The sequence below is a fragment of the Zeus faber genome (assembly GCF_960531495.2).
Source record: "Zeus faber genome assembly, chromosome: 1".
In the NCBI taxonomy this organism is placed as follows: Eukaryota; Metazoa; Chordata; class Actinopteri; order Zeiformes; family Zeidae; genus Zeus; species Zeus faber.
This window is the reverse complement of record NC_137193.1, coordinates 49,404,854-49,429,208: the sequence shown is the minus strand read 5'-3', so window position 1 is coordinate 49,429,208 and position 24,355 is coordinate 49,404,854. Positions and strand designations below refer to the sequence as shown.

General features: G+C 43.3%; 1 protein-coding gene across 1 annotated transcript in view; it reads right to left on the bottom strand.

The window, feature by feature from the left end:
• Nucleotides 1-12: 12 nt before the first annotated feature.
• LOC307243418 (ankyrin repeat domain-containing protein 13C-like) overlaps nt 13-24,355 on the bottom strand; it is a 32,307-nt gene continuing 7,964 nt past the window's right edge. Inside the window, exons 4-14 of the mRNA XM_080018224.1 lie at nt 23,612-23,716; nt 13,899-13,984; nt 12,160-12,205; nt 10,727-10,793; nt 9,550-9,694; nt 8,902-9,033; nt 7,973-8,134; nt 4,016-4,095; nt 3,841-3,939; nt 3,536-3,636; nt 13-2,710 (exon numbers count right to left, since the gene is read on the bottom strand). Of these exons, the coding sequence (XP_079874350.1) occupies nt 2,580-2,710; nt 3,536-3,636; nt 3,841-3,939; nt 4,016-4,095; nt 7,973-8,134; nt 8,902-9,033; nt 9,550-9,694; nt 10,727-10,793; nt 12,160-12,205; nt 13,899-13,984; nt 23,612-23,716 (1,154 nt within the window). The 3' untranslated portion in view covers nt 13-2,579. The remainder of the gene's footprint in view (nt 2,711-3,535; nt 3,637-3,840; nt 3,940-4,015; nt 4,096-7,972; nt 8,135-8,901; nt 9,034-9,549; nt 9,695-10,726; nt 10,794-12,159; nt 12,206-13,898; nt 13,985-23,611; nt 23,717-24,355) is intronic.

Genomic DNA, 24,355 nt, shown 5'->3' with positions numbered 1-24,355 from the left:
GGTAAGAAAATGCGCAAAGGTTATCTGTAGGATTATTTTAAGATATCATTTGGTAGATTATCCAATCAGAAGTAAGCCAACTTTAGAGAAAATCATTTGACTTTTGACACGGAGTTGTGAAACTTGTAGTGTTAGCCACCCAACAAAGACTTTCTATAGTGCACTCCTCAATGTAATGAGACCAGAGATTAATTTAAATGTGGATTTTTTTTTTTTATTTTAGATTTTATATGAAAATAGTGTGGCAGGCTTATACAAGGGATCTTGCTGTACAACTGGCATGAATACATAAAACCTACTGTCCAAGCAGCTGCATCCATGGAAGGGCAGGGACAAAGTAATGCAACGCATGCAGATGCAATACGACACAGTTCTATTTGCTGCACTAACCCGTAGTGAGGCAGAACAGAATTGTGGTCTTAAGGAACAAACCCAACATACTGTGCATGGAAATGAACAAGGTTTTGGGCAAAGAAGAGCTCTTGCTCAATATTAAAGAAACTGGCACAATATTCCTGACACACTTTCTTTAAGATCATAAAACATAGGCTTAAACTTTCAAATCAGATGTAACGTCGATTCCCGTGAGAGAAGCTGAGAAGTCGTAGTAGATCTGGACTGTAGTTCCAAACAATAGAACCTTTGTGCTGAACTCCCAGAGGAAACCATCTATCCCTCCAAACCAACTTTTTTTTTTTTTCTCCAGGGGTCTGGGTGTTTCTTTTCCTGGGTGGGGTCAGGTGGAGGCTGGAGCCAGTAAGGCAGGGAGACCCCAAATGGGACACCAGTCCACTGCGGGGTTACAGTCATACATTCATTCATTCATACATATATACATAAAACACTGAAACCCGACGGGAATTCAGTCTCCAATCAGCCTGAGCTGCGTGTCTTTGTGGTGGAGAAAAGTCACGCGCAACATGTGTGGATCACGAACAGGGTTTTGCGAGATCTTATCAAATGTGGGTGTAAGAAAGATTTAGGAAACCGGGAGAAGTGAAGACGTTTTGCAAGTTTTACAAGCACAAAAATTATGTACAAAAAAAGCAACGTGCCACCGTGTTACAAACCAAAAACCTCAGGTTGGGATATCACATCGGAATTTCCACAACTCTTGCTGAAAGATGCCGTCTTCCTCCCACACAAAAACACAAAAAAGGGATGAAACAAAAACAATTTCAAAACATGTCTGTACACGTTGCACAGGGGAAAAGGCCCAGTATTTTAGTATCGTACATGTAAAAAGGACAAACATCGTTCCCTAATCAACCAAAGAGCTTGGTTCTGGAAAAAGTTAAAACCTACAGGTTTCTCCTCATAGCACACGTTTTCAGTTTGTTACATATTTTACAAAAGGTAAGACAAAGAACAAAAACAAACAGTTAAAGGGCATTTCACCCCAAAACACATCAAAACCTATCGTTTGTGCTTCACCAGGGTTGATTCAGTTTTAATCATTAAAAAAAACAGCCATTCACAAAAGGGGTTTCGATGCTGGTAGGTAACTGGGCAGGTATAGATTGTATAGCTGATTGATGGTATATTAAATAGAACCTGTCCTCATGAGATCTGGACAGAAACCAGCTGGGGGAGTTATCCCCCTCACACACATCCTGTACAGACAAGTGGAAGTCTGGGCGGTTTGAAAAATAGGCTTGGATGTGTTTTGAGGAGTAAATACTCAATTAAAAAACAATCCCTAATGCCAGTCACGCTCAATTCCAGTCAAACAGAACCAGAAGATTTGCTGCGTTACCCTTTCAGATGTGGCCTCCATCAAAATAAAACCTGGCAGTGAGATTTAGCTCACATCCAAACCTGCCTGGTACAGAGGAGCAGGCGTGGAGTCCAAATAGAGCCCCCGAAAGGTGAGGATGGCGCATAAAATACATTCCACATTTTAAGGTGGAAATGCCCCGAAAAGTGACTTGAGGTCAAAGTTCGTAGTTGCGCCAAAGTTTGTTTGTTTTGAATTTCCCGTGCTGAGCGCCTGGGAACACTGAGGTCAAATCAGGTTTGTCTAGATCCAATGTTATTTTTGTCATGAGTTGATTGACTTCCTGAGGCCGAACAGATATGAACTGAAAATCTCTTGCTGAACAGATTTTTGGAGAAAATCTGTAACATCGGGCATAACTTCAGTGCTTTAGCACATGTAAGTTTGAACCAAATCCCTTTATAAACAATACAGACGTGTTCCATAGATAGTATTGCCTCATTTAAAACCTCTTCTCTAACACTACCAACATTCATTAAAACCTAAATACCCTTTTCCTCTCTGGTCCTCTGACATAGAATTATGTAGCTCAAAATTTCCCACGCCGAACCCAATATGTGTGAAAGAAAATGTGGAACCTTGAAAACACCTTGAAGAATAATAATAATAATAATAATAATAATAATAATTTGTTCTAACTGGCCTAAACTCTGTATTGTCATTAAAACATATAACCTGTAGTGTCTAATTAATATGTCAACTAAACGTTCAGTTTTTGTGTTAAATAAGGGGTTTCAACAGAGTTTTCTGGCCACAGTGTCGCTGGGTTCCGCGCCGGCTTCCTGTTGTGACGCCTACGGGGTCACAGGTCAGGGAAGCGACTGGGGTCCTCCTTGTACTCGCCGGGGACAGTGAAGATGGACACGTCAAACTGGTCGTAGCGGAACTCCTGGAAGGTCACGGTGGCGGTGATGGTGGGAAAGACGGGGATGTCTGCGGGGATCCAGTGGAGGGAGAGGAAGTTAAACCCAGAAGGAAGAGTTTGAGGAATAGATATTTGACCTCCCCCACTGAACACTGTTTGGTCGTTGGGGAACAAGTTGATTTATTTCCCCTTTACAATGCTTTAAGAAGAGTATATACCAGTGTCGTTCAACCGCTGTGCCGAGGCTCGCTAGTGTGCCCTGCTGCCAGATCAAAACTGCAAGGCTGCACTGACTCCTAATTCATCAGCTCCAGTCAGAAGAGAAGCTCTGGGTTCATCACAACAAGTTTGACACTGAAAGTGAGAACTATAAGTCACGATGAAGGGGTTCGACTCGAGTCCTCGAGTCCTTTAAAAGATTTGTTCGCTATGAACGAATCGTTTACAAGTCGTACATCACCATTAGTGGGCCATAATTATAGTAATAATAATAATAATAATAATGTTTGACGTTTGTAGTATTCAACAGGATAGTCGCATAGTGCCGTGGGATTATTTTATTGCAAGCATGGCGTGGCAGAAAAAAGGTTGGGAAACACTGGTATACACCATAAAATAGGCAGTATACGAAAAAACAACCGGAAAGAACCAGTGAGCACTGCGTATTAAGTGAATTAAACCAACATTTCCGAGACTTTTCTTCTATATAGTACACACACAGGCAGCAGTGTCTGCATCACAGATCTTTCCACCGGAGAATCCAGAACCTAATCAGCCAATTTGAAAGACACCTTCCTGGCAAGTGTTAGGGGAAGCAAAATAAACCTTATATACAATATATACAGTATTGATTATTTTAATATTTTTTTCTTTTTTTAATGGACTCCACTTACCAAGTTTGACAGGGAAGCCGGGGGGGAGCTTCATCTGAACAAACTCCCTGAGTTTATTAAAGTGCTTGAATGGTGCGATCACCTCCAGAACATTTAACAACCTGGACAGAGATCCGAGAAGCAGCGTTAGTCAGAGAACACAGCAGGAAGCGGCAAACATCACAATGTACCAAACCGCCGGGATTTACGGAAGCATTCTAGAGATCGTGTCTCTCTGGGCGGCCATGTTTGCTCTGCAGCTTCCACAGCACCGTAACCGTCACACTCATTGAAGTGTCTGGACGTGGATCCAGGAGGAGACTCACGATTCCATGCCCAGAGGGAAGTCCTGACTCATGGCCACTGTGGCTTTGAAGTTCTTCTTGCTTTCTTTGCACACCAGCTCCCTCCCGAGATGAGGAGCCCTGAGGGAGGTTGGCCTGTCAGTCTTATTTCTTTCTTATTAATTGTAATTTCATTGCATTTACTTTTAACACTTACTTTCCATTGTCGGCCGAGATGTATTCCTCCCAGGAAATGGTGTTGAGCGAGGGCGGGGTCAGGGACTGTCGCCTTGCCGGCTGGGAAGCGACGGAGCAACACCGTGTCAAGGCCAGAAAACGGACTAAACGCGTCAAGAGTCATGAGGTGAACACGGTGAGCAGGCAAGTGCAAACAAAGACAAAACAAAGAGTTTATCCAATGGACTGGGGCTATATCTCCAACCTTGCACCTGTTTGATAGCTTGTCGCTGCCAAAAGCTTCCCTTAATGGTTAAACCCCACTCATTGGACGGGCCACAGTGCCACCCCACCACCAGAGGCCCCCTGCACGTCACTGGAGGTAAAACAACCTGTGCCTGGAACCATAATACCACAGCATGGAGGTAAAAACACACTATTACTATTACCACATTATTACTACTACTATTATTACCACGCTATTAGTATTACCACACTACTACCACTATTACCACACTATAACTGTTACCACACTATAACTACCACTATTACTTCTAAATGCAGACACATTTTCCCATGTGAAGCCACGGAACAATGAGTCCCCCAGTGTCTTTCTATAATCTACACTTTGTTCTACCATTATTTACACATACAGTGTAGTTTGCATTTATATAAAGCCATTGAACCAATCAAGTGCTCTGTGGCAGGATATGTTGACTCAAGATTCAAGATTTTCATTGTCACTGGTTGAACAAGTTCAAGTTCAAGAGATTATTGGTCACAAGCACACACAGGCATCAGAGCCTGTGTGTGCTTGTGACATATAATTATAAAAACAGAAAATAAAAAGCAATAATATAACGGCAATAAAAGTGTACAAACAAAGGGTGTGGCAGCAATGAATATTCAAAGCAGGAAAAAGGTCAATATACAAGGATCAGTCACAACATAAAACCACTGACAGGTGAAGTGAATAACATGGATAATCTCGTTCCTATGTCGCCTGTCAAGGGGTAGGATAATATTAGGCAGCAAGTGAACAGTCAGTCCTTAAAGTTAATGTGTTGGAAGCAGGAATGCTTCCAACACATTAACTTTAAGAAATGGGCAAGCATAAGGATCTGAGCCACTTTGTCAAAGACCTAATTGTGATGGCGATGACTGGGTCATTGCATCTCCAAAACGACAGGTCTTGTGGGGTGTTCCTGGTATGCAGTGGTAAGTACCTACCAAAAGTGGTCCAAGGAAGGACAACCAGTGAACCAGCAACTACAACATCAGGTTCATGGGCGCCCATGATGACACTGATGTGCGTGGGATGCCAAGGCTTGCCTGTCTGATCCCACAGAAGAGCTATTGTAGCACAAATTGCTGAAAAAGTTGACGCTGGCTATGATAGAAAGGTGTCACAACACACAGTGCATCACAGTTTGCTGCGTATGGGGCTGTGCAGCCGCAGAGCGGTCAGAGTGCCCATGCTGACCCCTGTCCACTGCCTACAATGGGCACGTGAGGGTCAGAACTGGACCATGGAGCAATGGAAGAAGGTGGCCTGGTCTGATGAATCACATTTTCTTCAGATCTGATGGAGCAACTGTGGGATGTGCTGGAACAACATGCCGATCCATGGGGGCCCCCCCTCACAACTTCCAGGACTTAAAGGTTCTGCTGCTGACGTCTTGGTGCCAGATACCACAGGACACCTTCAGAGCTCTTGTGGAGTCCGTGCCTCGACAAGTCAGAGCTGTTTTGGCGGCAGGAGGGGGAGCTACATATTAGTATTAGTGGTGGTTTTAATGTTGTGTAAACTATTCTTTACACAGTGACTTTCTTTAAAATTCTCAGATGATGACATGCGCAGCCATTTGAAAGCCTCTTTTGAAAGCTTCTTTTGCCGCTGCGACCATTTCAGTGTTTTGGTGCTTTGCCGCCATGTGCGCTGGTTCTCACACTGTGTAATTGCAGCAGGACGCTGTTGTGACCAGAACAGAGTACACACAGACCGGTGGGGACCTCGCTACGATGGTATGCTCGCTGTGCCTGCAGGCGGCCTCTCCCCCGCCAACCCCCCCATCCCCCAATGCCGTTCCGTGGCTTCAGCGGGTTTTAACCTTCATCCATCGGATCAATGGTGCCAAGCCTTGCCGCAAAGCCCCCCGCTCCTCCCTGTGTCCACAGCTGCCGAGCTCCATGCTCCGCTGGCCACACACCAGTGCCGTGGAAACAGCGCTACATCACAGGAACTGGTCTTGTTGTTTTTCTCGCCAATTCATTTTCGGCAATGGTGAGCGGCGCAGCATCAACACTGGGGATGCGTGCGCACCGCACCGCACCCCACACACACACACACACACACACACACACACACACACACACACACACACACACACACACACACACACACACACACACACACACACACACACACACACACACACACACACACACACACACACACACCCCTTTGAAGGCACTCTATTGTTTTCTTTTGGTAAAACATCAGGTCAAAAGGCACCAGTTCAGATTCACAGACAGGGAAGACAGTGGCAGACAACAGGTGACACATTGAAGCAACAAAGCCTTGCACAGAACAAGGGGTGGGGCGTGGCGGCGGGCGCAAACTCAACAAAAACAACCAAATGTTTGGAGGGCATCTATTGAGTGTTGTGAGGCTTTGTCTCTCTGTGGAACTGGCTTTATACGCTGTGTTTAGTCAGGGGCTTGCAAAGCAAAATCTGGAACATACTGTTGTGAGGGGACGGTGCGGGGACCGGGAGCCGGGGGATTTTCTCAGCTTTCACCAGCAGATGGCGACGCTAGGCTTCAAATCCATGCATCACACACAGGAAAGGTGACGATCATCTTGTTTCACAAACGCCACCGGTGAGGGGGAATTATTTCCTATTCCCCAGGGTCATGTCATGGACTAAACTAAAAAATACTGAGTGTCAAGAAACCATGCAGCCTATTAATTTACAATGTAGGAAGGTGTGGTGTTGAAGGTGTAGACTACAGCCATGCTTCCCCAAGGCTTCACAAGGCCAACAGGAGCACTGAGTGTTAGGGGGTTTATTTGATCTGGAGGCTGGACTCCTACCCCGAGCGTCCAACGGGACAACACCGTGTCAGGGCTAGGCTGGCAGTTTCGCTGCATGTAAAAGTAAACACCATCTTTAGACATTAACTACTGTACCACACCGTGGATTATCCATTAACAGAGCGGGACAAGCCTTCCCATGAACCCCCCATAACCTGGAACTGGACATAAACAAATGGAAATTAGATTAAAACCCCTCTTCCACTCTATAATCAAATACAACTCTATCTCTAAATCTCAACACTATTTAACAGGATATAAGCTGATAGTGTCTGTCAACTGGAGTGTTTTATTCTAAAATTGAATACGATTAGTCACAGCATTGCTGAAACACTCTGGGAGGATGCTGGGTCTGCAGATCAAACCGTAACAGAACATCTGTAAGAATTCTCAGCAGACGCACTGCAATTAATTTGTAATGGCCTCATAATTACTTTGATAAAATCTTTCATATGTTTCAGTCAAAATGCAAAGGGAACTTAAATGATAACGCTAACGTTAGAAATATTGTAATAAATAGAATGTGAACCAGGTGCACTTACATCAAATTAACTGTCTACCCAACTGTCTTCTAGTGTTCAACGCAGTTAGACTGCTGTTCTACAACAGGTAGACATGTGTTATTACCCTATTATAAGCTTATACTACTTATTAATGAAAGTGGCATAAAATGGCAATCAAACTGTTAACCACGATTATTTTATGACTCCCCCACCCCAATTCACACATTAAAAAATATTTTTGATGAAAAGTACAGGAAAATTTTAATAGGCTTGTGTAACAACCCTGCAGATACTGTCAATGGAAGGTACGACTTGGAGGTTAGAAATGACAAACGATCAATCAAATTTCAACACGTGGCGTCTGAAAACAAAATGAAGCATAACAAGCCCTACTCACCTCAAAGTTCTGCTCGATGAGGTTGCCTCCTTTGCTCAGGCTCTCCATGATGGCTTTGTTTCTCAAGATGTCCTCCTCGCTCAGGTGCTCCCTCCTCTTCCTGGACTCCAGCACCAGCCCGTTGACAGAGTAGAAGTCTGCCAGGAAGTTCCCCACGCGCTCCTGGAGAGAAGAGCACAAACAACCGACGATTTGCCCATTTCCCTTTCAGTGCGTCCCCCAGAGACGAGACGAAGAGCGGGGGATGAAATGATGCAATTTGTCCAAATGACTTGGGTTTGTTTGGTCCGTTTCTCTCCCAGGACCTGGATCTGCATCTCAGAGAGCTGCAGAGCCTGCACTTTGGGAACATGTTTCCTTGAGAAATTTTTTTATTTTATTTATTTTTTTTACTTTTCTGCCTCCAGGGAAGGAGGTATGTAACAGGAAATGTAACTGGACATTCTGTCCCACGCTTTCAATAATAAAACAACTTGTGTCAAGGTCACAAGGGTCTGTCCAAACAATTTGATTTAAGATTGCAGGAAAAAAAGGAGGACAGGGGCATAATCTCTCCCTGTCAATCCAATTAAGTGTAAATGCAGAAATATTATTAAAATACATACAAAAAAACAAAAAACTGACAAAGACCTCAACTGTCTGTGGTGGAAGCAGATGGACAGAGAATGGACCCACAGAGTATAGTGAGCTGGGCCGCTTGAACATTTGGGACAGCATGAAAATTAAGTTCACTTCTAAAATAAATATGATAATAAATTGACCAATTCTTATTCTAAACTGACATTTTGACAATGAACTTCATTCATTCATTTGTTTCTAATTGCAAGTAAAGAACTTTATACGGTGCTTTATTTGTCAATAGCATTGGCATGAACTGGGGTCGCGATGATAATGGTACAATAATAATAACAACAACAACAGGGACGGACCGTCTTGTCCTCTCTGAAGAGCCAGCCGCTCTGAGCCCTCGAGAAGGTGATGGACTTGGTGGAGAGAGTGGCCGAGTACACGTCGCTGCTCATCAGGATGTCCACTTCCTCCTCCGTCTCCATCTCAGACTCCTGGAAACACAAGAGAAACGGTTCAGGAAACAAACACACAAAAGGCCCCATAATCCGTTTTACATTTGGAGTTTGAGTTTGCGACTCCCCGACAACCCTCGTTATGATCATCTAACTCGTTTCCCTGGGTGTTTTTTTGTGTACCAGCGTAGCGGAGAGCTCATGCGCGGCTCACCGCAGCTCACCGCAGCTCCCCCCTTATTTTAATTAGCAACAAAGCGTTAACCGGCATCGTGGGAAATAAACAGAAATGTTTTGGGCAGAATCGTTTGTTGAGGAAGAATACGCAATGGCGGACTGTGTTAGGTGGTTAGGGTTTCCTGCCTCCGTAAACTCTATTATATTACATTCAAGGGACAGAAAACAAGCATTTCTTCAGGTATGATGGGGGTTTCTTCTTCCATCCCAAGGTTCACCAGCCGCTTTTTGGACAGCGCTGCGGGTACTTTTCTAACCTGACTTCCTACACGTAAAGGCTTGTTTGAGTGTATTCTTTAAATCCATCATGTCGCAGACCTCGTGGTGTATCCTCTGGTAAACTTTGCGTTCGTTGTCCAGCACCACAAAGGACTCGGAGGGAACCGCCTCGCCGTTGAAGATGAAGCTGAGGTCGCCACGTTGGCACTTCATGTCCGTGAAGTCGATCAGAGTGGTGTCCAGCCTGGAGAGAGAGACACACACACACACACACACACACACACACACACACACACACACACACACACACACACACACACACACACTTACACTTAAGAGAGGGATGAGTCAATTAAGACAGCCATGGAAGGTATAAAAAAGAAAAATAGAAAAAACTAAACAAAATGGAAAGAGCAGGAGAATAGATAGGTCTGAGTTTCTACTTTATCCAGGAGCTCAGGGACGCATTCCTGTCGCTAGGCAACACGACAGAATTAAAACTGCCGTAACAGAGCAAGGAAATGACATTTTCTGTGGCACAGGATGAAAAGGTTCAGAAAGCAGAGCGTTTTTTAAACAACCTGCCGGTCTGAGTGGTTGCTATAGTCGTAGTGTAGTTGTAGAAAAAGGACTGACACTGAGGAGAGCGCGTGGATGATTGACGAGTCACAGAAAATAAAGTCTACCACCTCCATCTATTTGAGAGACAGACGTATATCTGCCACAGTAGCTATCTAACTTCTCTACACCTGCCCCCCATCTCTCTCTCTCTCTCTCTCACCGAATTAGACAGCCAGGCGCAATTTTAGAGGCTTACGACAATCTCACCATCAAGGCTAACTTACACCACACACACACACACACACACACACACACACACACACACACACACACACACACACACACACACACACACACACACACACACACACACACACACACACACACACACACACACACACACACACACACACAGTCTGTGTGTGTGTAAAAAATAGAAAAAACTAGACAAAACTAAGCATTACGACACTGCCAAGTTGCCAGTTTTTGTTGGTTAAGTAAAGTTAAAAGTACCACAATACAATGTGGTTATGTCAAGCTTTTTATTTGACACAAGGTAGGTACATCAAACTAACGTGACGTGATAACGTTGCTCAGGGGCTTCAGCAAAGAGAAACAGAAAGACAGAGAGATGAGGGGAAAGGGGGATGAAACCTGCCACCAACCCTTCCTGTAGAGGTCAAATGTTCTCCGTGGTCTTGATGACTGGACTTGCCTGATGTTGATGCCCTGCTTGTAGATCTTACAGGCATCAGAGGGAAGGATCCTGGAGAGCAGCGGCACTGCAACATGAAGAGACAAGGACATGTGAGACGGAAGCTAAAGTTTAGACATTTCTTTTGGAGATTAAAAACCTCAAACCACATAATCCTTTTTGTCTTGAGCACAAATCTACCACTCCAGGTATCTAGTCTGACTTGAACGTTCTCTGAGCTCATGAGACCAAATTCAAAACATGCAATTCTGCGAGCAAAGCCGTGTCCCTAAATCCACAAGCATTTCCCCACACAAGAATGAGCTCGGCTTTCTTTCATTCCCTCCCCATCAAAACCGTTTACATGTCTCTGCTCCACCTCATCCCTGGTGCAGACTTACACATTTCTATTTTTGTGCAAATGTGCCTTTCGCAATTGTTCCAACCGTAGAGTACGATTAGGAAAAATCTGTAAACAAAGTGATTGTGATAGACATCAGGCGGCATCTTGCTGAACGTAAAATTCCTGTAATTTCATAACGTCATCATGTCCACCATTCTTTCCCCGCTTTACGGGATGATGTCACTATTTGGTCTTTGGCTCATCATAATCCCCTCCATACAATCCCACTTAAAAGCATGCGGTTATGCAACATTTGCACAGCCAACACGGCCCTCCTCAACTGTCATTTTCCAACCTTTCCAAGGATGTCAATAATTCACAAAAGATGCATTTATACAGAACTCGGTCGAGAGTGAAACTCTGAAGCCGGACACGTGCGGCCCACAGACAACGGCAGTGCTGAGACAGTGGGACAGTTTATTGCACCTTTTACAGCATACTCGTGTGTTTATGAGCCGCCTTCTGCCAAAAACTACCTCATTTCCTCGTTTTGTGATTCTGGTGTTTAGCTTAATGAATTAACAAGCTCCCATTCAAAGCTTTGCACGGCTTTGTAGACTTTGGACTGAAATTGTGATTAAACATGGTCAGTGCTTGAGCTGCCAGAAATGCCCTTCAAAACCTTAATTTGCGTCATGCCTGACAGAGCATCCATGGACATGGGTTAGAACAGTGATTAATGACCACCAGGGGGAGTGTCTGAGCATGACAGCCCACAAGCACTGCCACAGCATATGCATAGCAAGGTGCTCTAAAATGAGGGCAAAGGCAGCTCCAGTATGATCAAGATATGATTGAATGATTCCACTTTCTGTATAATTGTAAATTGAATCCCGATTGTATTACTTTGAAGAGGCAAAACGAAGGAGGACAATAAAGCTTTGTCATACAATCTGATCCAAGCTGGACAATCTTACACCAGCACATCACAGACTGATCTATTCAGTCTCATTCTTCTATTTACCATTTTCCTGTATTCAAACATTGGAATAATACCCCAATCCAGGAAACAGAAGTTCTATGGAGAGAGCGAAGCTTCAAACGGACTCACCCCAACTCTGGAAGTCCCAGTGAAGCTCCAAGTAAAAGTCTCCAAGCTGCAAAGGAAGAAGAACTTGATTACAGGGTCAGCTTAGAATGAAAACAATAACAAGAAGGAATGGGAAATACTGAGATGGTGTGTGGTGTTGTTCTGGTTGACGCTTATGATGGGATGTGGGTCTTTCATCGTGCAGGATAGGCAGCCTGTTAGACTGTGTGTGTGGCGATCAGGCCTTTGGTGTCGGACTCCTGAAGCTTCAGAGCCTCAGGCTGGCTACGATCAATTACTTGTTAAATACTCACAAGGGCAATATCATCAATTTCACCCAATTGTCCTCCATATTCATTTCAGCCAGCTTATCTCAATTACTTATATTTTGAACTATGTTTAAATATAGTACGATTTAGAAACGCACAATATTTACTTGGCTTCTATACAAACGCCTCTCTTTCTAAATAAAAGACTAATCTCACAAAGATTTCCTCTACTTGGGTGGAATCTTGATTCTTAGATGCCCATTAGGTTCTTTATTATTCCAATTCACCAAGTAAATTGATTATTGCCGGTTTGGATGACCTTTTTAAACTGTGACAAAAAAAGCTTACTATAGAACCTGAGAAGCAGCAATGTAGCCAAGTCATTTAAAACGTATAATGGAATAAACACAACTTAGAACAAAATCTAAATGCATTTGTTTTTTTTCCTCAGGGGCTGTGCCATGGCTTCCAGATGCCTACGCCCACGGGAAAGCCTCCATGACGTCATGCCAGGCGGGCTCGGCAGCTCCAGAGGCTTCCTGGCAGCTGCAACAGACGCATTCAAGCTCCACTAGCGTCTTCACGTATGGTGTCGTTTTTACATGCATGACTGCCTGACATCCATTCTGCTACAGACACCTACGCAGCTGCTCTGCCCACTCCACCCTCTTCACTAGCGGAGTGGCTTTATTCACAAGGTCACCTTTCCTAAAGGTCGGCCATCGCCACTCCCCATGCCACACTCCTCCTCTCCCCACGACCACGTTCTCACTCCGCACCCTGGACCAATCGTATCAGCCTCCCATCTACCTTTTACGCGGCTCTCTGACCTGATCCTCTCTTTTGTCCTCTTAACCGCTCCCCTGCTCTCCTCCCAACACCACCCTCTCCTTTCCTGCCAGGCAGGCGCAGGGGCCGAGGGAGTCTAGGCGTGAGGCCACAGACACCCCTCCAGTGTCTGCTTTGGTGTGACGACAGTGAATACTGAATGACTGAGCAGCTAGTCAGCTGCACCTTCAAACCGCATCATCCTAACTTTCTATTCTATTTTCTTTCTCGAAAAATAGAAAAACAGAAAGCAACAGACGGACTGAGGGCAAAGAAGGGAGGTGCGGCCGTTTCTTTGCCTGTGTCTGCAGACTGTGTTTACATCCGTCATTGTTTGCTGACTGGCTTTTCCCTCCATGTGAGGGCTCTGCTGGCATATTCAGAGCCAGGACGCCGTCTGCCCTGCTGGACAGCTGTTCATAGATCAAATGGAGAGCAGAAGTGAGGGGGAACAGCGGAGAGGAGAAACGCAGATGAAAGAACGCGAGAGGTCAGAACAGAGTGGCGCGAATGAGCGTGAGAACAGGAAGGACGGAAAAAGCGGGGTTGGAATGTCAGTAGCTACACGATTAGAGGCACAAAGAACAGGGGAGAGTGAGAAACATGAACATGAAGAGAGAGAAACATGAACATGAAGAGAGAGAGAGAGAGAGAGAGGCCTACTTCTTTCAGGGCTTTCAGCAGCTTGGGTCTCTTGTCCTCCACACTTTCCCTGGATTGCTGCTTCAGCTTTCTCAGCAACGCAGTGACTGACAGGAAGAGGTACACAAAGAGAAAGACGGAGACAGAGAGAAGAGAGAGAAGCAGAGGTGACTCAAAATGAAAACCACTGCACAAGAAGCTGATAAGCAGATCCAGGTGTGTTTGAAAGTGTGAATTCAACTGAATATGCGCCACCATGCATGTAAGTGCCTGTTACTGGGTGTGTGTTTATACATCCGTGTACACACCATTACTCCCATAATGACCATAGTAGCTGTGAATAAATAGACAACAAAAACATAATGATTGTGAAGGACCAGTGAGGCAGCACACAAGGCTCGAGGAACAGTTGGTTTATAGACACGTTGACTTCCTGGAGTAAGATGGGCCGTTGTCGGTGGAAATGGGCTGATCCCAGTGCACCGCCTGCAAGGATCAAACCACTGCAGGAGGTTCGAATGGAATGACCTGGAGAGATGAATACATAAAGCTGCCCTCTAATGAAGAGAGCCCGTCACCTCATTAATGACCTGTGGGAGCCACACACTCTCAGAAGGCTTCTTAACCACAAAAGGTCCAGATTAACAAGCTTTCACAGCTATTTGCCCAATGGCATCGTGTCAGGGCGCGGTTTGTTTTCAAACTAGCTTTTACACGGTAGAAATTATATATCACAGAAAAAATACAAAGTCCATTACAATGCAGCCACACCCAACTAACTGCTTTTCATTCCACTGTGAGGGAGTGTTCACTAATGAATGGGAGTATAATTTGTTTACTGTAGCCAAATGCCAGAAAACACACAAGTTCTTTATCAAATACAGTAAATATATTTGGAAAATAATGACTTCTGTAAACAACCAAATAGACCTAAGGAGGTGTCATACAAATATTTCACTTAAGCCCTCAATTTGGCATGGCTTGTGGAACGCTGGCAGTGTGCATTGCACTGCTGCCTCACAGCAAGAAGGTCCCGGGTTAGATTATTGGGGCGCTGTTGGCACCGTGTTCTGGTGGGTAATCTCCTGATTCTGTGTGGAGTTTGCATGTTCTCCCCGTGCTCACATGGGATGTTACATCTGTAAGGAACCCCACCAAAAACATGCACAACATCACCATCTGACCAGCAGTGGACACTTGTAACTGGTCCCCTGGCGTGTCACTGTATGCTGCTCACTGCTCCTGGCTGCCCCCAGGAGGAAGGACAAGCAAGGATGGGTTAAAAGCAGAGAACAAGTTTCACCGTCCACCATTGAAGCCTGTCTGTCTGTCTGTCTGTCTGTCTGTCTGTCTGTCTGTCTGTCTGTCTGTCTGTCTGTCTGTCTGTCTGTGTGTGTGTGTGTGTGTGTGTGTGTGTGTGTGTGTGTGTGTGTGTGTGTGTGTGTGTGTGTGTGTGTGTGTGTGTGCATGCGTATTGGTCGCCGTCGCCACATGGGTGCATGTGTCGTGGTAAGTGTATCCGGTAATTGCCAGTTTTTGAGCAGGAAAATCTGTTGAAGTCCGACATATTTCAATCTCTCCAGTCATAATGTCCCGTGAAAATAATTTCCTCCAAGCACAATTTGAATTAGTGCTTGGTGGATCATTTTGATTAAAAAAGTCGGCAGATCTGTTTATTTCTGCGCTCGGCAAGTTACAATGGGAAGCCAATCAGTTTGGATGATCTAAACCTGATCTGAAAGCTTCACCTCTGGCCAATCATGTTTGTCAATATAGAACTAAGCCCCGCCCCCTCCCTTGTGGACAGGTTGCCCTTGTAAACACAGTAGACACGGAGCCCCAGCATCCAGAACTCTGAGGATAAGCAGAAAGATGATCTGTCAATGGGACATATACGTCTGTAGTTTGGCCTTTTGTTGGACATTTAAGTTCCGACTCAAAGCAGACGGTAAATATTCATTGTGTAAAATATGTCGACGGGACATACCGATGAAGACGGACCACCACAAACTTTATCATTTATTTAGACCAACTTGCTATATTTATTTTGTTTTGGATTTGATCAAAATTTCATTTTAGAAAAAATGTTAATTAAAGCTGCTGCACTTGTTATGCATTGTTCACAAACGGAAATTATTTGATTTTAAGTAGTAACATTCGTAATTTTAATTTATCTTCAAAATGGCATTTACTGACAGGACTTATTTTATTTTGAATATTCAATAAAAAATATTTTACATCTACATGCCTTAATGATATATATAGCCTGCTTATCAATTTTTCTTAAGCTCAATAAACACAGATAATATTTGACCGGAATTAGTCCCATTCACCCAGGACATTGACATTTTCCAGGTCACGTGGACCGGCACCAATTTTTTGGTGGAGCCCATTACAACTGAAACTCGTTGTGGTGTGCATGCCGTGTGATGAATAAAGAATCTTCTAATCTTCAAATCTGATCCGCATTAGCCTACAGACTGCATTTAATTTGTTTTTGTCTGATGTGATGTGATTTACTCCAAACTCCATACCTGTCTAAACTATACTTAAGATATAACAGTGAAACTAGGATCAAAAGAGTCAGTAACAGTTTGTAAATTAAATAATGTTGAAATTTAACTACAGTATTAAAAATTAATAATTTTGATGGGGAACCACTTGCTTGCTGGGGAACCGCTGTGGAACCAAGAACCACTTACACAGACAAACAAGATTATCCTATATTGAGAGGAAATGCAGATAAAGAGGAGTCGTACAAACTGAAAATATATGGCTTAGCAGTTGGCCTAACTATCTCCTGCCATGATCAGTCAATGTAAACATTAACATGTTATCCATCCAGTGCACCCACACGGGCCCCAGGACTGTGTTTGTGGACTAAATTAGAATCGGAATAAAAGCACAGGCACGTGCACAGATATACCAAAGACCGACTGACCAACACACACACACACACACACACACACACACACACACACACACACACACACACACACACACACACACACACACACACACACACACACACACACACACACACACACACACACACACACACACACAGGGTTCTCTGAGCAGCCTGTCTAATGAGTGTGGACAGGCGCCGGGTGGGGTCCTCTCCTGATCCCCACAGCGGGGTTCGACGGACAGAGGAGGGAGCGCTACTTCACCATCTGCCTGAGAATTACCCAGTGACAGCCGACACACACACACACACACACACACACACACACACACACACACACACACACACACACACACACACACACACACACACACACACACACACACACACACACACACACACACACACCACCCCCCCCCCCCCCCCCCCCATTATGGGCGTGTGTGAAAACTACCAAGTTACCATTATGTGCTTAAGTAAAGCCCAAACTTGTGTTTTTACCTCACACTGAAGTGTTACATTCTAACCCCTTCTCTCAGGTCTCTGTAACAATAGATACATCCTAACCGCCACGCCATGAGGTTGTTTGTTTCTATGTTTGTTTTTCAATGTACATGTTGTTTGTTTCTATGTTTATTTGCTTCATCCGTGGTGAATCGCCCCCTCTTGGAGTAGTGACTAGTTGTTTATAGACCAAAACCTGGGAAGATACTTCTCCAAAGAGGGGGATTGGTGCTGGTTCTGTGTAACAAAAAACTGATCTTGTCATTCTACAGGTCGTCCACAGGACGACCTGTAGAATGCAGCAGTTCTTCATGATGAAAGAATTAATCAAAGTGGCATTGCCACAACTCCACTTGCAGACTAAATCTGTCCTAGATGTAATGGCATACAAATACTCTGTGTTGTATGCCCAGTATGCTGACAGCACAGGTTGAAGAGAAAAATAAATAAATAAAATCTTTATTACGTTACTATTTTACCAGGACTATTGCAGGGACATTTGTCTCGGGACTGAAACCTGGGTGTAACTTCCATATGTTAGTGGGTGTTACTGCGTTTTTGGTGCAGTGGGAAAGGGATGTATGTGGATGCTGGTCCCGGCTCAGGCCCTCCCTTCTCATCCCCCGAGGCCAGGGAAAGGAATCTCCCCAGACCAAAGTCTGTTGTGGGGAAAAAAGGCCTCAGTTTCACAGCCAAAGTATCTATACCTGCTGAAAATGTTACCAAACATTTAAAGTCATTTGACAGCTTTCATGTCATGAAAGGATAATTACTTGGCTCGAGACAAAGCATTTTTTTTTTTTTTAACACATTCCCCTCAATGATTTATAAAGTAGGGCAATACTGTGTCTTTCCACTGAGGCAGTTCAGCCACAACATAAGAAAAACACTCAAAGAGATTGTCAGAACCAAAATTCTGACCATGAAGAAAATGGTAACAGAAATCATGAAAAACAAGATTTTTGGAGAGCGAAAAAAAAGCATATTGACATAAACTAGACTTCTAGAACTAGAACTGTGGAAAGATCAATTGAACTACAAACTGGTCAGGTGGAGATTTTGAATACGCTCGTCTTGCCTTTTGTCGCAGATTTGACAAGAGGGAAACGGTGCCCATTGCTGTGACACCCAAGTGGAAAAAACGTTCTAGGAACACTATACTAATACTGGGCAGAGCCCCCCTTTGCTCACTAAACAGCGTTAATTCTTCATGGCATGGATTCCACAAGATGTTGGAAACATTCCTTTGAGATTCAGGGCCATGTTGACATGATTGCATCACACAATTCCTGCAGATTTGTGAGCAGCACATTCATGCTGCGAATCTTCTGTTCTATCACATCCCAAATGTGTTCTATTGGATTCAGAGCCGTGACTGTGAAGGAAACTGAAGAACATTGAACGCATTGTCATGTTCATGAAACCAGTTTGAGATGGCTTTTGCTTTGTGACAGTGGCGTAACTATCAACGGTGCAACCAGTGCAACTGTTCATTGCCGTGAACTGCATGCCGCTGTGTGTCCCCTTGTCCCCTCCCTTGAAACAGAGTGCATTATCATGCTGGAACTAGCTATTAGAAGATGGGTAAATAGTGGCCATGAAGGGATGCACATGGTCTAGGCAACCGCAACCGCCAATATACGACTTTATCGTGGGGTGCAAGCACAGAACGTAAATTAATGTTGCATTGTCCCCATTCCAGAAGTGCAGGATTTATTATTTACAAGTAAAGTATTTACACAGAAACATTTTTACTAAATTAAGTCCCAAAGCAACGGAAAACAGTGGAGAGGTGAAAATAATCAATCGAGTTGACTGACTTTGGTTTACGTTTTTAATTTTCCATACAAGTAAGAAACTAACTCAAAATTAGCGAGTTTACCCGGGTTTCTTTAAACCTGCTAAAATAGGTGATTGAAGCCTTTCCGATTGCCAGGATATATGCCGTTTTTTTCTCCGGTGTGTCACTTCGACATCACGAATAGGCCGGAAAGGGGGCGTGTCATGGTTCCAGTGTGATTGGGTACAAAACATTAGAAGAGACAGCAACCTAAACAAAAAAACAAAATAAAACTGTAAAACTTGAAAAAAAAAAAAAAGTATCCATGATACCGGTCCTTCAGCGAAGGGGAGTGGGAACCGGTTTGGGGCTGTGCTGGAGTGACTCAGAGTTTGACAGGTGTGCAGGGGTTCTCCGCTGTGCACGGTGCAATCCCCATACTCAAACATTTCATGGTCCTCCATGTGGAAAAAAGTCATTAACTTCTGATTTTGGATTCTAAATCGGATATTAAAAGATCTTATGATACACAGATATTCCTGTCTATCGCATTGCGCCGGTAAAGGGGCCAAAATGAGTGGGTCGACCGGGTTTTCTGTTCACATGAGAGCTGATCGGAGGTGGAGCCCATTAAAACCTGTCTATTGGAGGGTCATTCACCCGGGACAGAGACATGGGTTTTTCCTTTTCCCACTGATGACAAATGCCAGACGTTAGTTGATGTGACCAGGTTTTTGGCACAGTGGAAAAGGGATGTAAGACAACAAAATAAATCGAAATCTTTCTCTATGAGATAATATTATATACTACTATATTATAATTACAAGATCGGCATAAAGAGTGGCAGGCACACGTCTGTGTGTGTGAGTATGTGTGTGTGTGTGTGTGTGGGGGGGGGGGGGGGTTGTCCTGTCCTGAGCTGTCCCTTTGCCCCTTGATGCCCCATGGACCCCATGGTATTTAATCAGCCCCTCCCCCCCTTTTTTTAAAAGTGAATGGGCATCGAGGTAGTGGATTGTCTGGGCAAGATACTGTATATTTATGAGGAATGTGTCCTCAGCGCACGTGCGATTCAGTGCAGATCACTAATTACAACAGACATATGGATATTATATTCCATTGCTGAAATTCAGTTCCGTAAATTCAACACACCACACGCCAAAATATATATTTAAATAATTTATTTTATATCCTCAAGCTGCACAAACTCGTCGACTAATACCTTGAACTGACGACTACTAGCCACCAATGAAGATCTTTAGTCAGTGGCAGCCGACTAAAAACACGCCACTTTTCACCTTTCGTTTTCAAAACAGCATTTGACATAGGCTCCCATTTTTACCAAAGAAATGAATAGTTGACAACAAAGCAGAGAAAATCTGAATAAGGAAATTAAGAGTTGTTAAGAGTGCTCGTTATGTTGTGTCTTTTGATTACCTCCAAGACTGTGAGTCTGCAAACAATAAGTTTGTCAGTTAAAAAAAAAGAAAACAAACAAAGAATAAGTAAGTCTGACAACCCATTAAGAGGTGCAGTGTGTACAATTTAACGAAACGGAATATAATATTCATAATTATGAATATAGTGTATAATCCAATGAAAATAAGAATCTTTCTGGCATTACCTTAGAAGGAGCCGTATTTATCTACATAGGGAGCGGGTACGCTTCACGGAGGACGCCATGTTGCACCGTCATGTTTCTTCTACAGTAGCCCAGAACGGACAAACCCAACACTGGCTCTAGAGAGGGACGTTCCCGTTTTTCCCGTCGTCTGAAGGCTACCGTAGCTTCTCCTACGTCATTGCAAAGGGAGAGGTGAAGGGATTCTATATACACTGCACCTTGAAGAAATGCTCAAATCCAGAGGAGAACACCTCTTCCCCAAGATAAATACTCCTCCGTCAAGTCCCAGTACTTATTTTCACGAGGGCACTCGAATGCTAGGAAAAAAAACAAACAAACAAAAACAAAAAAAAAAAACGTGTTTCCTACTTCCCCTCATAGAGCACAAATTTGGAGTCAGCACATATTTCGGGATTGTAAGACAGTGTCTTGCTAAACTAACCCCATAAAGCACTCCAGGTTTATTGCTCTGTATAGGGAGCAGACAATTTCCCTGAGCACCCTGCCCCTGCTCCCATTACCTATATGACAGCCAAGGAAACCATAAAAGAGCGGTTGTTTCACACTTTGCAAGATCAGCTGTTTGAGGCTCATACGCTGTGAAGCAGAGCGACTAACTGTACAACCGGAGTGCCACAGGGATCACAGAGGCCTCCTCCTACACTTAAGTTACTCAGAAGAACGAAAAAAAATGCAAATTACACAAATCAGCCCCAGGGTCGCTATTATTGCCACAGTAAACTGCAGAGCCGGAATAACTGCTCAAGAGATTCTCCTCAAACGTATATCATTATCTTAACATACCAATCGCAAACTTAAGACTCAATAATAGGGATTTACCGACATACAGAGTACTCCCCCTCGGGTACTTGCAAATAAAGAGTGAATGAAGACAAATACTGAATTTTTAAATTGATAAATACTTATAATTAGTAGAAATGACATTCAACGGTCATTAAAAACTAAAATTAAAACAAGTTTACTCAATCTAACTACTAACTACTCAGTCATGAGAAAATAAGCTCATTGAGAGAACTTATTTTTCGGAGTTACTTATGTTAACCTTTTGTTGAAAAGACATTCAATGAATACTATTCAAATTGACTTCAATACCAAGACAATCACTGGATGCAACAGCCAGACACTTAATACTGCAGCAGTGCTGAAGCTGAGGTATAAATGGCAGGGGTCCAAAAGCTAAAAAAGTGGGGGTGTGCTAACAGGATCCCCAGATGAAATTCTGGACAGGCTCTATAAATAAAAGGAAAATGAATGAGAAACCTTTTCCTCCTCCCACAAAACAAGTGTCAGGAAGCCTAAGAGCATTGACTAATTTCTCCAGTGGAGCAGCTCAGTTTTCAAAAGAGCATTTGACTGTGAGGCTATCAGGTGTTTAAATGACGTGGTGAAGTGTGGCACGCACAGTAAGACTTGCCTTTAATAAATCTTCGACAAAAAGCCAAGAAAACCAATTTCAACTATTTGATTAGTAAACAGATGAAAAAAGGAATTACTCATCCGCGGAGGTAGGAAAAATAGTGTCACAGTCATTGTAAAAGGCTTTATTTCTGCATTCATCCTGGAAGACAACAAAAAATTGTGCCTTGAATTTCATATTATAGAAGTTAATCACCATATCACCCACAGTTATCCAACATATGTCAACTAACTGGCGGACTATTCTGTTTAATTTAACAACAGTTTTAAATCAGATCCTGGGAGGTGCATAACCACACTGGTTTCCAAAACAAACCAGAGATATCAATAAGGCAAAAAAAATAATTGCAGAAGTATCAGGGGGAGGAGGCATACACATTAATAATTTGGGTGAACAATGAGGACCCTTTAAGCGAGCACTTCTAACAGCACTGACGCCACTTTTCGTCTGTTTTGCTGCCAAACAAAGTTCAACTCAGGAAAACCCACAATGCTGCATGGCAGCTATGGGCATTTCCTAGTTTATGTCCGGCACTCATGGATTACTTTAATAAATCTGTGTATAAGGGCCTAGACTACTTGAGCTGGCTATCTGGTTTCCGAGACCTCTTGATGTGCAGAATCAGGTCCAAAGCTGCTCAGCAGCTGGCTGCTTTCAGAGGGTTACAGTTCAATCATAGACTAGAGGTTTCCTGTGAAGTGCCTTCAAAGCTCAACCTCACAGGACAATATAATTAATCACACGATCACACGAACAACACTTTAACAGGGGGGAATTATTCTTTTGTCATATAGGGGTGAGGAGGGGCTAGAAGTTGGTCAGACAGAATTCAAGAATTAAACTTCTGAAAGGTTATTAATCACTCACATTTCTTTGAGACACTTGTAAGTTCATCATTTAATATTCCCAAATAAAAGGATATGTTTAAGGACTGTGAAAGGAGGATTTCTGGTACCTACTACTGCCAAATCAAGTCAAAGCATTTTAGCTGTTTTGTGCATGTGTTGAAAATCAGGCTTACAAAGCAATGTTAAGAGTAAGCACACAGCAAAGAGTCAGTGAAGTGTAGCCAACTTTATAACAAAATATAACAAAAGAATTACAAATTACTTTCTTGAGACTTGAACTAAGAAATTGCCTTTCATCAGAGTACAAAAGCCGGAATGCCTTGAGGAATACCACCCCAAACACACAGACAAAGAGGGCAGCACCACTTCATAGACTCAGCAGCAGCATTGAGGAATGTGCAAGAAGCATTGGTGCATCTTTGGACATTAAAAAAAAAAGAATAATAAAATTTACATTCACTTTCAGCTTCAGTGTTAGGGATACATTAAGTTGCTCCCATGCAAACAAGTGACGCCACACTATTTCTAACAAGTTAAAACTAGTCTGAGCACCCGCATGCAGTGGTAGGGATGGGGCTCTATTGTCTAGTGGTTCCACTGATGTGCCAGATAGTCATTTGGAAATTGCTTACTCATTTGTCGGTCTCCATAGCTTATGGCCTCAGCAAGGGGACTCCATCCCTGAGCATTCTTCACCTTCACTGGTGCATTGTGGGCCAGCAGCAGATGAGCACACTCTGAAAAGGACACATTGAACAATAGGCAAGGATCACATTAGAAATGGAAAAAGTAAAGAAAAGTAGATTACCTACATACAATCGACAAATTGACAAGTCATCAATCACATATCCAGTTCGGGGACTTCCTGTCAAGACTAGTGTTGCGACTGGGCCACAAGAATTTGATTCCAAACAGTCAAAAAAATAATAATAATAATAATAAAAATAAAAATAAAAAAAGCAAAGGAAACTATTTTGACTGAGCTGACACTGTGGCCATGTCGGTGTGAGCTCCATTTATGCGTTTGAATTGTCTTTCCAGGGAAATCACCAGAATCGAAAAGGCTGTCGTGCCCAGTGGCTTTCCTTCTGATACGGTCTTGTGACTAATAAAATGCTGTTCTGTGTTTTTTAACATTTTATAGTCAAACACAAATCAACAAGCTCTTCTAGCCTATAGTTTTATATTGATATCAACTTGTAGCAGAAAATAGGCATAATTGTTTAACGGTGAATAGTTCTTATAAAGGCGTGTTAGGCATAAACGTATCCCTAATAATCTGTTAGAAGAGATTGCATATGGTAAATACATGGAAAAATAACTGTTTGAAAGTGATGAAAGGTGCACTCCTTCATTCATGACGACTTAGTCATAGT